Source organism: Solanum pennellii, chromosome 3 (genome assembly GCF_001406875.1).
Source record: "Solanum pennellii chromosome 3, SPENNV200".
In the NCBI taxonomy this organism is placed as follows: Eukaryota; Viridiplantae; Streptophyta; class Magnoliopsida; order Solanales; family Solanaceae; genus Solanum; species Solanum pennellii.
Window position 1 is genome coordinate 68,879,777 of NC_028639.1, and position 18,238 is coordinate 68,898,014.

At 34.4% G+C, this 18,238-nt stretch overlaps 2 protein-coding genes across 3 annotated transcripts; one reads left to right on the top strand and one right to left on the bottom strand.

Annotated features, from left to right (window-relative positions):
- Nucleotides 1-1,788: 1,788 nt before the first annotated feature.
- On the top strand, nt 1,789-5,727 carry LOC107012236 (serine/threonine-protein kinase 16-like). The gene is made up of 6 exons (XM_015212019.2): nt 1,789-2,183; nt 3,303-3,445; nt 4,104-4,247; nt 4,369-4,554; nt 4,682-4,806; nt 5,314-5,727. Exons 1-6 carry the CDS (start codon nt 1,979-1,981, stop codon nt 5,537-5,539), a joined length of 1,029 nt encoding a protein of 342 aa, XP_015067505.1. The 5' UTR covers nt 1,789-1,978; the 3' UTR covers nt 5,540-5,727.
- Nucleotides 5,728-5,816: 89 nt separating this feature from the next.
- Nucleotides 5,817-7,670, bottom strand: LOC107012235 (protein ASC1). Of its 2 annotated transcripts, XM_015212018.2 has the most exons (6): nt 7,353-7,663; nt 6,982-7,208; nt 6,738-6,893; nt 6,473-6,658; nt 6,198-6,382; nt 5,871-6,108 (listed from the first exon to the last, which is right to left on the bottom strand). In XM_015212018.2, exons 1-6 carry the CDS (start codon nt 7,491-7,493, stop codon nt 6,077-6,079), a joined length of 927 nt encoding a protein of 308 aa, XP_015067504.1. In that variant the 5' UTR covers nt 7,494-7,663; the 3' UTR covers nt 5,871-6,076. The 2 variants fall into 2 exon arrangements, with proteins under 2 accessions (XP_015067503.1, XP_015067504.1); XM_015212017.2 differs by having other exon boundaries at nt 5,817-6,382; nt 7,353-7,670.
- Between the last annotated feature and the right edge of the window lie 10,568 nt (nt 7,671-18,238).

Below are 18,238 nucleotides of genomic sequence, written 5' to 3' on the forward strand. Positions count from 1 at the left end.
AAACAATTAATGCATTATAGTTTTTGTGTAATTAATAGGTGAATTTGTGTAATTAGCTTGGATATGGAATTTCGTTTGCAAAGTAAAGTGTGGAATTTGGAGTTCAAAGTTCAAATGATATAATTATTTTAAATTAAAATATTATTTTTTATGTAAAATTTATCCAAACGAGTAGATTAGTTGTGTTGTAGGATAACGTATCATTTTAGTTTATTTTGAAGAACTATAAATACAAATTAGACTTATATTTTACTTTTTTCTGCTTTTTGGAGTGAAAATATTTTTTTAATTTTTTAAATTCATAAAAATTCTTATTGGATTACAAAATTTTATGGCCTAACATATTTTCAAAGTTTAATGCTCGAAAATATAAAAAAAATTATGATCAAACGTCTCTTTTAACTTTCTTATTTCCTTAAAAAAATTGGTTTATATAAAAAATTTATATCACCAAAATTAAACGGAATAATTACATTAAATAGTTTAGTCATTTTATAGATGAAATGTCAACAGTGAAATAACTTTCGAGTTACTTATAAAAGAAGAAAAATAACTTTTTGAGTTAACTGAATTAACTCCACTTGTTTGGTGCAAGGTTTTGAGTTTTTGTTTATAGGAGTTGGGAAATATCACGGAGTCAAAAATTACATGGCTATGTAAATTTCTATCTTTGTTCAGTTGGATTGGGTAAAATTTCTTGAGTCACGATCAAGTTGATTGATTTTTTGAAAGAGATCTTTATAATTAACATTCAATCATATTAACGTATGTTCAACATTTATGATTAAAATTGAAACAGTTTTGCATATGGCACTTAGCGACTTAGAGCTTTGCATATAATACTTGGGGCTTATTTGATCACGTGATATCATATAATAATGTGATATCATTATATGAAATTATAAAATGAAATTAAAGTTTTGTTTTGATATACGATATGAATTTGTGTGTGGTATTTTCTCTCATAAACATAAGAATTTCATAAGTTGTAAAACTACTAAAATAGTCCAATTGTTTGTACAATCTTACCAAATAAATAAAATTTTATAAAATTGCATAAAAAATTATTAGAAAAATATTTGTTCTCCACCTAAGTAAGTGTTTCATCTAACTTTAATTCAATAAAAAAACAGAACATAAATTGTAATGTATTGGTTTTTAATATAATTCTCCCACATAGTGCATACAATTTCCTCGCATTGAACCTGCATTTCTCGATCATGTGATCGAGAAAACGAACCAACATTGTTACTTTGAGTTGTAATAATCACAAAGCAGTAGAAGTAATAAATTAGGCGTTGGAGTAAATGAAACAATTTTATTACTCAGCACTCGATTGGTATTAGTTTAAGTAACTATATGTTGGTGAGAATAATAAATTTTATGTCGATGAGAATAATAAATTTTATAAAGTAATGACATGATTATAAATTTTATTTATAAATGAAATAAATGGTTAGTAGCTATAAATGTGAGATTTTTTAATAAAATATAAAAATTGTGGATCAATTTTTTTATTAAAAATACCTCATATAAAATATATTTTCAGAGAATATGAAATCATGAGATAAAATCAGCGTAAAATCACATGTCCAAACATTAATTCTATCTCATAATTTTATATCGTCACGTAATATCAATAGGGCGGGCAGGTTGATTCAATTACTGATACGAAAGTTCACCGAGACTTGACATCTTTACCCTCGCCGAAAGCCCACCGACATTGCGTGTTGCAAGGAGAAAACAGACAAGTGAAATTTATTAGTCTGTAGTTATAACGTAAAAGGGGATTCACATTTCACCTTTTGCAAGTCAACCGGGGGTTGGATAAGTAAAGTAAAGTAATTTGAACTCAATCCATAGGCACACATGAGACGGATCCGAGAGTGAGAAAGAAGAAAAACGGGAATATATCAAAAGAGAGTGTGTAAGATCTAAGACTGAAGAGTAAAGAGGGAGCTGACCATTTGATCAGAAGATGGGCTGCTCGTTCTCCGGCTTGAATGCTCTATACGACGCCGTTAATGGTGGTGGCGATGTTTGGATCAATGAGAATCGATTCAAAATTGTCAGGCAGCTTGGCGAGGGTGGTTTCGCTTACGTTTTCCTCGTCAAGGAGGTGATATCTGACCCTTCTAATCCTGGCCTTTCCAAGAAATTTAAGGATTCTTCTCATATATCTGGTTAGTTTTTCTCTCTCTTCTAATCATGACTGATAGTTGCTTCAGCTTTGTGTATAATGAATTTTGTTCATTTTATCCAATTATATGCATTTGGTTTGTTTTTTGTTACTAATAATTAGAGTCGTTCTTAATTGCTTATATGATCTTTCAATTGTGAGGAGTTGCTGGGATTGGGATGTTTGTTTCTTAATTGCTGTGCGTTCCTACCCTCCAATGCTATTCTAGTTTTGTTTTTATTGGATCGGAGTATTATTTGTATATGTAAGGTTAATCATCTTCAAATTTCGGATTTTGATGATTCTCTGAGTTTAGAATTGGCAAAGATTGCGCAAGTTTACTATTTACGGGAAGGGTATTGTTCTCTAGAATGTGCTTCTTTACTGTACAATTATTTAGTTTGCTGCCCTGACCTTGCCTAAACTTTTTGATGAAGTAAATAATTTCGTTGCTGGCATCAGGTGGATGCATAATAGTTACAGAAGTAGAGTAGCTAGAAGAACTTATCAGCTCCAATACATATCTAGTTAAGAGCTAATGAGCTGATGAAATTCAAGAGGATAACAGGGACACTTTTGGGGAAATATAGACCCAACTATACAACAACATAAAGACAACTAGCTTTTAGAGATTTATAGGTACTTCATATTCCATCAAAGCATTTCCTATTTCTTCCATTCCAAATACTCCAAAATAAATAGCTGCAGGTATTATCTTCCAAATTCTCTTGATGGTGCTATCAACTTTCCAACAACTCCAATTCTCAAAACCATCCCTGATACCCTGTGGCATGACCTAGTTGAGTCCAAAGTGTGATAAACATACTCCATAAGTCTGCTGCTACTGAGGAAGTGTATAAAGAGGTGGCTAGGCGACCTTGCCTAAACTTAGGAGCTCTTGGAATTCTTTTTTCTTTTTTTTTCCTGCTTGGTTTTCTTACCATTGCTAATGACATTTCCACTGAAATAGATTTTGGTGGTTTATTAGCCCATTCTAGATTATTGGAATCTTTTTCTTTGGGGAGGTGCAAAGAATAAGTTGTCTTTGAACTTCGGTGTACAATTTTTGTAGTCATTTCATTTATTATGTAAAAGATTTATTGAAAACTTTATGTATGTGCAGATGATGGAACTTATGCCATGAAGAAGGTTCTTATTCAGAACAGCGAACAGTTGGCGTTGGTTAAAGAGGAGATCCGTGTTTCATCTTTATTTACTCATCCCAATCTGCTTCCTCTCCTTGATCATGCTATCATTGCAGTCAAGGTAATTGCTGCAGTCACTTTGGACCCCCCACCCCCATCAGCTCTGTGGTCTGATCTCTTTTTGTAGTAGTACACTGATGAGTGATGTCCATGTCTAGGTTTTTGTGTTATGTGAACAAGAGTGCTTTGCACAATTAGGTGGTGGAAAATTAAATTGAGACTGGCGGTATCATCCATGATAGGTTATCTTATCCGTTACCGTTCCAGGAGCTCTTAGATGTACTTTGAGGATCTGAATCATTTCTTAATAGATGTTGCACACTGTTCAGTATTAAAATGATGTGAGAATTCTGAAAATACCAAAGTTTGGACGATCATGTGGAGTGTCAAATGATTTTTTCTGTAATACTTCTCTTCTTCAGAAACCAACTCTTCTTCTTTTGTGTTTTTTTTGGGGTGGGGTTGGGTGGAGTGTGGTGGAGGATAATGGAAAACAATCACAGGAAGTGAGGAGGTATTGCTCTTCCAACACTCTCTGCTTATTGAACATGGAGTTTGAGCAACTCTTATTTGTCATTTATGAAAAGGCTATTTATGATGATGTTATGGAATTATAGCTGTACTTGCACACTATATGCCTGAATATTTACATCTTCCTTGTACTCTATTCTCTTCGATTTCCATTACATTCTATCTAAATATCTTACTCTGTTGGATAGGCCGGTCCAGATCAGTCCTGGAAGCATGAAGCTTACTTGTTGTTTCCGGTACATTTGGATGGGACATTACTAGATAATGCCACAGGCATGAAAGCTAAGAAAGAATTCTTTTCCACTTCAGACGTTCTTCAAATATTTCGTCAGGTGAATTAAGGACCAATATTTTTGCAACAGTACATTTTCTTGGATTTTTGAGAAAATACAAGGGGAGGACATAATCATCTCTAGAGCCTAGAAATGTATTTTAAGAAACTATGTTATGCAGCTTTGTGCAGGACTCAAGCATATGCATAGCTTTGATCCTCCTTATGCACATAATGATGTCAAACCTGGTAATGTCCTGCTAACTCATAGAAGAGAACAATCACCTCTTGCAGTATTAATGGACTTTGGAAGTACACGTCCTGCAAGAAAGCAAATCCGCTCTCGTCAAGAGGCATTGCAGCTGCAGGTACTTGTATTTCTTTTTCAAATGTATGCATACTTTCTGCTAATTATATGCCTGTAATTTTCATTTAAGTTCCTTCTTGTGAACATGTCTGGGCTGAATGTTTTCACCTATGCTATTGCTTTTACAGGAATGGGCAGCTGAGCATGTTTCCGCACCCTTCCGAGCACCTGAATTATGGGATTGCCCAAGCCAATGTGATATTGATGAAAGAACTGATATCTGGTCATTAGGTTGTACATTATATGCAATAATGTAAGAATCCTCTCACTTCTTCTTAATATTTGAAGCTAGCTCTCTGTAGAACGAAAATCCTTTGTCCAGTACACAGCTGATGGTTGCATCAAGATTTGGTTCAACTATCCTATTTCTTGCACCTGTTGTGAATGTACGTAGCATTAGTATTTAGGTGCTTGTACTATGCTGCAGTACTCGGAGCTGATATTCCAAAGTATAAATAGATGAGAAAATCAGGTTGTGAATAACAAGTTTTGTTTAGTAAAACTTAAAAGTGGTTGGTCTTACACTTGCAAATAGAACTCCCTACTTTTTCCACTGAGACTACTTTATCAAGGCAGTACTTTTTATCTTGATTCTACCAAGTTTAATTTTCATCAATTTTCATGTCTTTTTTTTTTTGTCAATTGAGTTGTCTCCTACCATTGACATTTCAAAGGTGGAGATATCTCGTGACCATGGAAGTGATTTTCATGGTGTATATCAATAAGAAGTTACTGAATATATATATCATATCTATTGCAGGTATGGAGTCTCTCCCTTTGAATACGCACTTGGGGAATCTGGTGGAAGTCTGCAGCTGGCTATTGTAAATGCACAGATAAAGTGGCCAGCCGGGCCTAAACCTCCATATCCAGAAGCCCTTCACCAATTCGTGACATGGATGCTTCAGCCTCAGGGGACAGTTCGACCTCGCATAGATGATATCATAATTCATGTTGACAAATTGATCTCAAAATTCTCCCGTTGAAAAGATAGGACAAGATTTGTGGGGTTAGTTTACAGATGAATCATCTTATAGCATCACTTAGCTTTTGTTACATAATTTACTGCAAAGTTACTATTCATTCTTGACTTTTCCCTGTTGAAATGTGAGAGAAGCAGCAATATTTTGCTCTTGTTTTAGGTTATATTTGTGGCTAGAGGCTTTGCTAATCATATGTTCTTTCTTTAAAATTATTGTTTATAGTTGGTCAATAGCGAAATATTCTGTCAATTTAGCTGTTTAGACTTCAGAGGTGAAGAGATTTAAACGAATTAAATTGACAGTTCATCCAAATAGCATATCAGGATACACATAATTCCAACAGTGCAACTTTTTTCTTATACATACAGGCAAATACTCATGAATGGAACCCAGAATAAAGAATTTCACTATAATTCCGTATGTTCAATTTGTTCATCGACATCAAGTAGTGCTGCCTCTACAAGAAATACAATATATTTAAATGCTTCAAACATCAGCCTGGACCATAAATTGTACTTTTTGGTCTTAGCTACTGACGGATCAGTCTTTGTGGTCATCATCGGATTCAGAATCTGCAGATCATAAACAAAAATGCAGTGTAATATCAAAAAGCTATCATGCTGGAAGTATATATGATCAATGAAGCAGATGATTCTTTTACCTTCTCGAACATCATCAGTAATGTGGCCTCTTGATAGGATTTGGTTCTTAACCATCCGTAGTATGATTTTGAACCAAAAGAGGTGAAGAACCAGCAAGCATATCAGCAATGCATTGAAAACAAAGTAAAGTATGATCCCAGTAGTCCGTTCCTTCTGTATATCCAATACATAAAGAAGTTCGTAGCTGCACAAAGTTGAAAGAAATAACGAATCTTAGAGACGATGAACTAACAGAAAACAAGCTTACTGTAAATGCAGTTGGTAGTGAACTCACCATGTGCTTCGGATTATCCAGAAGGGATAGCAGATTATACGAAGTGATGTAAAAACCAACGCGAAAAGAGAGAAGAAAATATCAGCAATCAAATCAAAGCCACTGTATTTCGACATCTTTGCAATTTCCATGAATACATCACTTCCGTCATGAAGTGCTAGAACCACTGATCCAATACGCGCAAACCTGCAAAACAGAATGTTCAGATTCTTCAAAACTCAAACTCACACAAACACTTTTATAACAGCTGAGAAAATGGCTGTACCCGTATACATAAGACAACACAATGAGTGACACTGTTGTTACATGATGAATTATCTGAGCAGCAAAATCTGAGCGTCTTGTTTCCCAATAAAGCGTTGCGAATATGGAGTAAAAGTAGAACCCTCCAGCATACATGTACAATAATTTTAGCTTTAATCTGCCAAATTCGAATCAACCAGGTTATAAACACTCCTTTCCTGATTCAGATATCAATACAAAATCTTCAAAAATGAGAAGAGCTTTACTTCATTTTCAAATTAGGCCAAACCACATCTCCAGGTCCTGCCCAGAAATACCGACTATCTGTGAACCAAGGCTCATTACAAGTCACAGAAAGTGCAAGTAGCTCAGCAGATAGAAAATATACAAATTTCCATGCTGACTCTTTGAATTTGTTGATCTTCTTCCTCTCTTCACGACCGTTAATATTTACAACCGTCTTCTTTCCAAAAATCATACGCTTAGCCAATGCCTACCATCAGAGTAAACAATATAAGCACGCATCCAAATCAATCTCAAATTTCAAACAGAAAAGAAAAAAAAACAGAGGAGGGAAGAAAACTGGGAAAAGAATTAATTAAAATTAATTGAGATAGCCAACCAACTGAGCTACTACCTCGAAAATAAATCTGTCGAGTATGAATCGAAGAACGGGGAAGAAGAGAGCGAAAAATATGAGAAATATCAAATCCTGGTACTCAGGGAAGGACTCTTTCTCCCAATCAACTGAAGCAGCGATGTGATACAGGTTTTTCATCTCTTGACTTTTTTTCAAAAAATTGTTGAATTGAACTTTTTTTTTCTTCTTCTATTGTTGTAGTTTCAAATGAATTGCAGAACAAATTTTCGAATTGTTAGGTTGTAAAGATCGAGGTGATGATATTATAGCAAAAGCCATGATTCTGTTTGGAGATATGTCCCGGAAGTTTCGATTGAATAATTTTTTTTAGTAGAAAAATCATATTTGGCGGGTCGACTGCTTTGAATAAAAAAAATTAAGTCGTACTCCTGACTTTTAGTCGCATAGAAAAAGACTCATTTAACATCCCAACTGTCAAACATTTCTTTCTAAGCTAAGACCCAATAATACATATTATTCTGTAACACGTTTGATTGTGTCGATTTTATATAAATATATTTTTAACTTTTTCGATGAGATTACTCTTAAATTATCTAGATTTTCTATTTCTTGATTGAATAAAATCTTTTGGATAATACTTTCTCGAACTCAATTGTACATGATATTAAGGGTACCACTCTTTGAATTATGTACTTCTTTTAATTATTGATGATATAAAGTGGTAATGTACAATGAAAAAATTAATAATTAAATTTTTCTTTTATCTAAATTTAAATAAAGTAAAAAGTGAACAAAGTAACTAATTTAATTGAATTGTTAAAGATTCTTTTGAATTTCATGAAATTACAAAATAAATAATATTGACCGAGTATTTATGTAAAAATTTAAATCTTTAAGCGTGGGTTGTACAACAATTTCACCTTCAATCAGCTGGCCATGTCAAATTAAATTGACTTTACTAAAATAAATATTTTTTTTTGTTGAAAGTTTATGTGTGGTTGTCCTTTTCAACGTGGGTTCTCGTGTATTTCCTATTGGTGCTTTTATCAAAAAATAAATAATATTTGACGTACTAGATGAGTGACCAAAGTGAATTTGAACCAAGATTGAGTTGTTAATTTTTTTTTGAGCTAAATAGGTTAAAAGAAGAACAATATAACAAGTTAATTTGCTAGTCAATATCTAAGGGTAGCTAAAAGTATTTTATATATTTCTCAATATTGTAAATAAAAAATAGAATCAGAGGGTAGAAAAATAGCAATAGAAAAAAAAATAAAGCCTGTTGTAGAAGAATATCCTTTAAAATTAGACTTGAGTTGGTTAAATTGAACTACAACTCAATTTTATTTGTCCACGATATTAATTTGGGATTCATACTAATTTTGTGTACTATTTCTATAAAAACTAGCTAATAAACATTAATTCATTTTCATTTTGTCCATAGCTTCTTGCTTCTTCAACTTAAATTGCAAATTAACCTCTGAGCATTGAACTTGCTTCTTCATAGTTCTTTCTACCAAACGACATCTTATCTGGACACCTAATCTAAGCAACTAAGCCAACTAAATTACTTGAAGTTGAAGCAGGTTTTAAATTAGTCAATTTGATAATATAATCGATAGAAAATCTACGTAACAAAAATTTAAAAATTTATAATATTTCAACTCGACTTATCTAAATAAATTCATATTGAAATTCGAATTTAAATTTGTTAAACTTCAATATAGACACCAAATGAAAAAAAAAACTAAAGAAAAAATGAATTTGCTCATGCAAAAATCTACTAATACACTTGCCCACATTTTCAAGACACGTAGAAATTCAGTTTGTAGTTCGTTAATTCTAACTTTTTAAAATTCAAATTGAGCCTCATTTCATCATTTATAGATGTGCAAAAAGCTATTCTAATTTTGGCATCCCAATATTACATGATCATTAAGTTGAGACCGGTGATATTCGACTATCCTAACAAAAAAAAGTCAAATGAGGCCTATCACTAAAACTTGTCTGTGTTTTCAAGACACGTAGAAATTCAGTTTGTAATTCGTTAATTCTAACTTTTTAAAATTCAAATTGAGCCTCATTTTATCATTTATAGATGTGCAAAAAGCTACTCTAATTTTGGCATCCCAATATTACATGATCATTAAGTTGAGACTAGTGATATTTGAGATCCTAACCAAAAAAGGCCAAATGAGGCCTATCAGTATCACTAATGATCTAAGGCCAGTAGTTGTGTAACAAAAAAGCCAACCTTATCCATTGCTATCACTAATGACACCTCCCCCATCACTTTGCCCTTGTATACAACTCTAACTTACCTACTAACCAATTTTGGAAACAAACTCTAAAACTAATTAAGCTTATAACCAAATGACGTAATGTTTAAGATAAAGATTCCGTTCATTTTTACCTGTTATATTTAAATTTTTGACATACTCATTAAAAAAATAAAAATTTATACAACTATTTACCATACTATCTCCATTAATTAATATTTCATATTACATTACATTCTTAATATATGAAATAGTGGAAAAATATAGTTTGGAATTGTGGGAAGAAAAAGTGAGTCCGTTAAAAATAAGAAAACAAGTCACACACGTAGCGGTTAATTAGTACACATGTTGACATGTTTGAAGGCACGTGGAACGACTCACTAATTCCCCAACTAATTTTTTTAAGTTTTGGTCTTTACCATTTGTAGTTTAGTTTCTTGCATTTTCGAAATTCACTATAAATCCCCAAAGTTTCAAGATTGAGTTGAAAGGTTGCCACCATCATCATGTTTCAAAAACGTTGAAGGCATAATAAAGGTAGATTTATACTACAATGATTTAAGTTATTTCAAACAGAAATTTATGTGTTTTACTTCTTTTTTTTTAACTTCTTGTGGGAGGAATATCAATTTTTATAATGTACGATCGGGGGCGGAGCTAGGTGGGGCGTGAATTCTTAAACTTTTAATCCTGGCTCCACCTCTATGTACAGTAGTACCAAAGATGAGTAATTTCTTGACCAGATTATATCATTTTTGGAAGCCTTTTATTGTCATACATTAAAATCCTTGTTGATTTCTTGATTTGAATAAACTCAACACATATTTTTCTGGTCAAAATATGTATTTTCCAGCCAGATTATGTTTTATTCTTCCCATTTTTTTTATAACATTTGACACAACTCTAATAAGGCCAAAATTAGAAAATGTTAAGGGGCCTCTTAATCTTTATCTATATGTCTCTGGCTTTAATAGAGGTTAAGGCCAAAATTAGTGTTAGAGGTAAAGTTGGAAAAAAGATAATTAATTCTCTCTTAATTATTTTAAATAGGAAAAATGCATATGTATTCTCGATCTCTATGCGTGAAATTTAAATACCTTTTACTCCTTTACCCCTAGACTTATTTTATTAATATTTTTTTACCTTTTCTTAACCTACGAAGACACTATTTTTTGGTTGCAGTGTGTTGATATTTTTTACGAAGCTAGTGGTACTCATGCATTTTTTCTTTTAGAACAAAAATGATTTTTTAAGTGTTACTTCCTTCATTCGGAATTGTTTGTCATGTTACGCTTATCGAAAGTTAATTTTACTAATTTTTAAAGGTAAATTGGATCACATTAATTTGATATGTTAAACAAAAAAAATTAGATATTCTTAAACTATATGAAAAGTATTATAAAAAAATTAATATGATGAAAAAATATATTTTAAAATGTTAGTCAAAATTTTTATAGTTTCAACTCTAAAAATAGAAACTGTAACAAACAATACCGGACAAAATATAAGGAGTGTTTAGCTAAACTTATAATCATTTCGAGTGTTTACAGTTAGATGAGTCAAAATAATAAATTATTCAGCTTATAAGCACTTGAATTTTATTTTAACTCTCAACCACTATTGTACATTTGCTAATTTATTTGTTTTTGGTATTTGTAAACAGGATTTCAAAGTGATAATATCTATATCCAAATTCATCTAAGAAGCACAAACGGCCAAAAAGGCCTCTTAGAGTTCCCCTGTTTTTGCTTCCCCACATGATTTAACTCTGCCAAACAACAAATTCAACCCCCTTTAAAACAGTCCCATTTTTCACCCTCTCCAAGTAAACACATTATTTTGACATTTCTTAATTTAGCTACCAAATTTTTAATAGCATATGGACTATTACAATGAAGAAGTTACTCCAAGCTCTGCATCAAATTCTACAATAGCTCACATCGTCGATGGTTGCGTTGCGATGATATTTGGGATTTTTGCTCTGTTTTGCCTGTTCAAATGTTGCTGCTACACTGAACGGGTATTTTCATCAGAAAAGATTGAAATGTTGTCAATTGCACCAGCTGGTGATCAACATGATCATAGTAGGCTTGTTATCATGCCCGGGGATCAAAATCCTGTTGGGCTTTGTGGAGGCTTGTGAGCCGGCCCGACCCATTACTGAAACCCTAGGTTAACCATTTGGCTTTCCTATAAATATGATCCTTGTATTTGTAATTCCACAGCAGCACAAGTGAAATAAAAATCCTCCTGTTACAGTCGTGGAGTAGGGAAACCGAACCACGTTAAATTCTTGTGTGTCCCGTTTGTGTTCCGTTTCTCTTTTCTCTAGATTATTTGTGTGTGTTGTGTGTTTAATTCCCAACAATTGGTATCAGAGCGAGGTTTCAACAACATTGTAACACAAACTGTGAGAAATTGTCACCTAGGGTTCTTGTGTGAAGAACTGTGTGCAGGGAGGAGTAGCCGCCGTTACCGTGTGGGTAACCTCAAGCAGCAGCCGGCTAGGAGAACCGCGCAGGGTGCGAACAGCCGTCGTCCGTGTGCTGTCCGTCGCGCCGTTCCATTGGCCGCCGCGTCGAGGAGCCTCAGATCCAGCCGCGAGCGTCCAGATCGTGAGCATCGTCCAAATCGCCGCCCGCTGTCTGTAGACGCCGTTAAGGGAATTGCCGAAGTCCTTTGAGATGGCAGAAGATGGGAAGTTCCGAATTGAGAAGTTCGATGGTACAGATTTCAGTTGGTGGAAGATGCAGATTGAAGATTTGCTGGTTCAGAAAGATTTGGACGTAGTGTTGGGTGACAAGCAAGGAAAATTGTCTGATGCAGAGTGGGCAGTTTTGGATCGGAAAGCTATGTCAGTTATCCGACTCTCGTTGACCAAGAATGTTGCGTTCAACATTCTTAAGGAGAAGACAGCGAAAGGCATCTTGGAAGCCTTGTCTAACATGTACGAGAAGCCATCTGCAGCAAACAAAATTTTTCTGATTAGAGAGTTGGTGAACACAAAGATGAAGGAAGGCAGTTCAGTTACCGAGCACATCAACTCATTGAATTCGATCTTAGCCAGACTTTTGTCAGTTGGCATTAAGTTCGATGATGAAGTTCAAGCTTTACTACTGTTATCATCATTGCCTGACAGTTGGTCCGGAACGGTTACAGCAGTTGCCAGTTCAGTGGGACCTAATGGATTCACCTTTGAGAAGATTCGTGATCTCGTTCTTGGCGAGGATGTCAGAAGAAGGAGTTCTGGAGAATCATCAGGTGATATGCTAAACGTCGTCAGAGGCAGAGGAAATAACAGAGGTAGTGGGAGCAGGAACCGAAGAAGGAGTCAGTCAAAGGCTCGGGATGGCTCAGGTGTAACATGTTGGAACTGCAAGGAGGTGGGGCATTTCAGGAATCAATGCCAGAAAGACAAACAAGTCAACATTGCAGAAGACAGCGTCAACGAGGATTTGTTTATCTGTTGCGCGGAGAGCAATGTGGATTCCTGGGTCATGGATTCTGGTGCTTCTTTTCACGCTACCCACAGCAGTGAAGCATTGCAGAATCTGGTTATTGGAGACTTTGGAAAGGTAAGGCTTGCAGACGATAGAGCTCTTGATGTTACGGGCATGGGTGACATGGTGCTGAAGACGCCAGTCGGTTTCTGGACCTTGAAGGATGTCAGAGTTGTTCCAAGCTTGACGAAAAGTTTGATTTCTGTTAGGCAGTTGGATGAACAGGGACATCATGTGAAGTTCGGAAATGGGCAGTGGAAGGTCGTGAGGGGCAATCTTGTCATGGCTCGTGGAACAAAAAGAGGATCGTTGTATATTGTCGGATTACCGTCTGAGGGAGTGACCGTCCCAGTTCAGAAGAAAAACAAAGTCCGGTTCACAGAATCTCGTGGGCAGAAGAAGGTTGTCTTTGCAAGAAAGAAACCCAGAGCCACAGGTCAGATTCAGGATGAACGAGCAAGGAAAGGTTCAGGAAGACCAGTCAGAGGCGTTTGTGGCAGTGGGAGCACCGGCCGTGCTTCAGCCAAGGCTCCTAGAAGACAGTGGGTCAAGAGAACCAGTATTCCAGCTGTTGATACGTCTCCAGAAAATTTCTTGCTGAGTATGGAGAGTGTTTGTTCTCAGGGAGTTCTAGGATCCGGCAGTTCGTGTCTCAAGTGGGAGCCGGTAGGGACCGAGGACGAGTCAAGGGCAGTTTCAGCCGTGACTGATGTGTTGAAGCTTCGGGGAGCTTCAACGGGCCTTTCAGTTGACTGATGAGAAGGCCGCTGTAGCAGGAGAGAGTTGAAAAAGATTACTAGACATACAAGTGTTCTAAGTGGATGACAGTTGAAATTCTTCAAGCCTCCAAGTGGGAGATTGTTGGGCTTTGTGGAGGCTTGTGAGCCGGCCCGACCCATTACTGAAACCCTAGGTTAACCATTTGGCTTTCCTATAAATATGATCCTTGTATTTGTAATTCCACAGCAGCACAAGTGAAATAAAAATCCTCCTGTTACAGTCGTGGAGTAGGGAAACCGAACCACGTTAAATTCTTGTGTGTCCCGTTTGTGTTCCGTTTCTCTTTTCTCTAGATTATTTGTGTGTGTTGTGTGTTTAATTCCCAACAAATCCTACCTGCATAGCAATGCCTGTTTCTTCTCCTTGTCTTCATCATACTCATGATGGTTGATTTATGTTTAGATCTTAGTTTATTGGTCTCAAATGGGTACATTTAGCGTAAATCTAGTCAAATTGTCATGAGTCTTGATAATATATTGAATATGGAGCTGACATGTATAGTGAGAATTCATATATTCAATCCTAACTAGCTCGGAATTGAAGCGTTATTATTACTATAGTTCTCAAACTTTGAATTAGTAATTCAGTTCTTTACTTGAAATTTGGGGAGAGATTTTGACGAGTTTATGGCAAGATGCATGAGGGTCGGGTGCATACAGATCGGGGTTATGCTCAAAAATGAGTTTGTTTGGTAAATTTAATTAAGAAAATTAAAATTGTGTAGTTGGTATTAGTTATAACCTTTGACACGATGATTAAGTGTTTCCGCCTAACAGGTGGAAAATCGAACTATTGAGCTTTCTCTATAGGCACTAAAATCATTTGTCTTTGATTCTTATTGCTCTTTATAATTCTAATCTGATCATTACTGGATTAACATTACTAGTACATAATTAATGTGAAAGTAAAATGTTAATTATTATCCATCTAGCTCCTTTACCTTTTTTTCCAGAGCAGAGTCTATTATTTAGTTTGCTTTATAAATGAGATTTTAAATTAGGGATTCTATTCCTCATTAGTGAGCATACTATTAATTGGAATTTAAATACACATTCTAATGGATAAGTTCAACAAAAGTATGAAGGACAACAACATAAGTACAGTATTTGATTAGATTAAAGTAGGCAATAAAGAGAATAAATTAAAGGGTTAGGCACCATAATTTACATGTTAATGACCAGAGGCCTAACCAAAAGTCATACAAGATTCATCCTTTGTTTCCATATAATAGAATATTTCCTCCCCCTTTATAGGTGATGCTTCTTTTTCCCTATAGCTATGCTGGAATAGGAACATAATCCGTTAACTTTGTATTCGTTACGAACAAAACATGTTTTCTAAGTGTGGTGGATCCAGGATTTTCATTTGTGGCCTCCATGAAAATAAGTGGTTTAAAAATTTATTTTCTGTGTTTGACCACTAAGTTATTAGCAAAAGAGTAGTCTAAAGAGCAATATGTAATCCAGAAAAATACTATAGAAAAATGGAATGCGGAGTACTAAACAAGCAATAAGTATTGTTTCCAGCCATGAGTTTTTCGAAAGCATCTTGAAAATCAAGTTCGACACCAGACAACCCCGAATTGAAGCCTGTATTGGACAAATATTGAATAAAGGAGTGATCGAGGGGGACTTATTTAAGGGAACCATAATGGGGATTGGGAGCATTTGAGTTGTGAGAATAAAGACGATGAGCTTGGAATGCCACTTATGATACTATTTTTTCCATACTTTCACTAGGTAGTCATTTTCCTATTATTTCTTTTTAAGAAACTTATTTTTGTAAGAAAAATATTTTAATCAATCAAACATGAAAAAATATTTTTTTTTCCTAACCAAACAAACCATTTACCATAAAAGTCAAGAACGACTTGAAGGTTGATAACAGAATCATTTAAGCCGCCAATGCAACTTCCCAACTATGTTATTTGGATTCGGACAGGTTCGTGTTTGATTCTCCAAATGTAGTGTATTTTTGGAGAATCAGACACAGGTGCAACAATATTTTTGGATAGCATAGCTTCCCAATAACGTATCTGCCCTTTCATATTTCCAAAAGAAGTATTTTTCAACTTGATATTAATAATTATAAACTTAAATGTTCGATGGGCCAAGTTAAATCTTGTGTGAGATTGAGGGAATATATATATATCAGGTAGAATCATATCATCCAAATATGTGCAATATCCACAATTAGTTAATTCTTCTAGTGTCTATAAAAAGCCAGTCACTTAGCTGATTTCATGCAGAACACAAGCAAAAATACTTTTAAAAAAAGGCAACTAACATACAAAGTGGGAAGCAAAAAATGAATTCAACAGGCACTTCACCTGAATTTTGGCAATGGAACTCACCAATTCCATACATTTATTTTGGTCTAGCAGTCATTGTCTCTACCATTGCTTTTGCATTAATTTTTCTCATTTTCTGTGGCCAAAATTCTGCTTCAACAGAGTATTTGGTTGAGACTGATGAGGAAATTAAGAAAAGACATCAAATAAATGTCCTAGATCCTGAGCCTAAAATTGTGGTAGTTTTTGCTGGAAATTATAATAAGCCTTTGTATATAGCAAAGCCTCTTACTTATTCTCCAAATGCTGCACAAAAAGTCTAGTCCACCAGTTGATCCTCTTTTTTGTTTGACATATTCGAAATTCACTGGCTCAACTAATTCATATTGGATAGGGGTAAATTGCGAACTCATTTGAAGTACTTCCTACCAAAATGTTCTCTAATTCTATTCAAACTATACCACTGCAACCAGTGATAGAGCCAGGATTTTCGCCTATGGGACTACGCTCTCAATAGTTTTATTTTCTTCTTGTAACATGTTTATTCCTGTCTGGGAATTAGCTAATTAGGTGTACAGTTATTATTGTTTTTTTTTTTTTTTTAAAATATGACAATATTTTAGTGGACTTTACAACTATGCACATGCTCAATGAAATGCATTAAAGAGTTCAAGAAACTAGCAGGAAGGTGTTGTTGAAACACTTTTCAGGGTGGTCGAACCTAAAACCAGGACAGTAAATAAAGTACAATAATTAGGATAACAACATGGAAAAAAAAAGAGTAAATTAAGGAATTTTATATGTTTAAACAAATTTAAAACCTTTCTAGTGTGAACGACAAAGATTTGTCATATCTATGTTTGACTTGAATACATACAAAGCATTATCTTATTGCTAAAAAAATTATACAGCGGCACTCTAACACCCATAGGCCGAGTTAGAGGCACAAGAGGTTCATTCAAACAAACTTCACTAAGAAATTACACACTCTATATTTTTATATATAAATAACAAATGTTGAATCTTCTCGTATATATTGACTTTTTAGTGAAAATTTTGACTCTGTCGCGACAAAAAGAAGAGAAGGGGAGGGAGCTAAGTGTTTAATTAGATTGGATCTTTCCAGCCTTGGGATATTTGTCCTATTGTCAAAAAGAATTTGGAAAAGAACATCACATGGAGCCCAAGACAAGTGCAATACAAGATATGATCTCTCAAAAGGACAAACAGCAAGAATAATAGATGGGCCTTGCCTGTCTAGCATTTCTTTATAATAAGCCATGCCTTTGGATTACAATGTGAGAAACAACTAAAAAGTCATTAAGAGGCATTGGACATGCCCCATTTCAATATATCCTCAACTGGTTAATTAATACTCTTATTTGCACCTTCCATAAGGAAAAAAAAAATGACTTCTTTGGCTTTAATAAGCTTATACAAAACTAACATGAATGCTTACAAATACTTTCATAATTAATACAATCCTAAATTCTAGATCTAACCACATTCCAGATCACTATTTGACAATGACAGTACTATCAAGCTAAGAACAATAAGTTGGTACCACCCAGTTTCAATTAATGTGACATATATAGTTTGACTCGGTAAAATTTAAGAGAAAAAAATGAAACTCATGATCTTAAATATATCATACTAATATTTGTGTGACGATAAAAAAATTCTCATCAAAGGAAAACTAAAAAATTTATTGTTAGATGTTTTCAAATGTAGAAATATATCGTTCTTTTCAAAATGAACTAATAAGAACATAATGTCTAATAAACAGGAACGAAGAAAATACTCACTCAATCTCAATTTATGTGACACATCTTGATTTTTGAGATTCAAACGAATAGTTCAAATGTTTTTTTACCTAATTTTCAAATATATAAATTTTATTTCTAAAAATTTACATGTCTAAATTCACAAACAAAATAAGTAGATTTGACTCTCGAAATTCAAAAAAGAATATAGCTCCCGTATAACAAAATGGAAAGTAAGAGTTTTTAGCTGCAGAATGACTAATCATGAGTGAAAGATTGTACCACCGAGGGGTGCGGTAAAATGGATAAG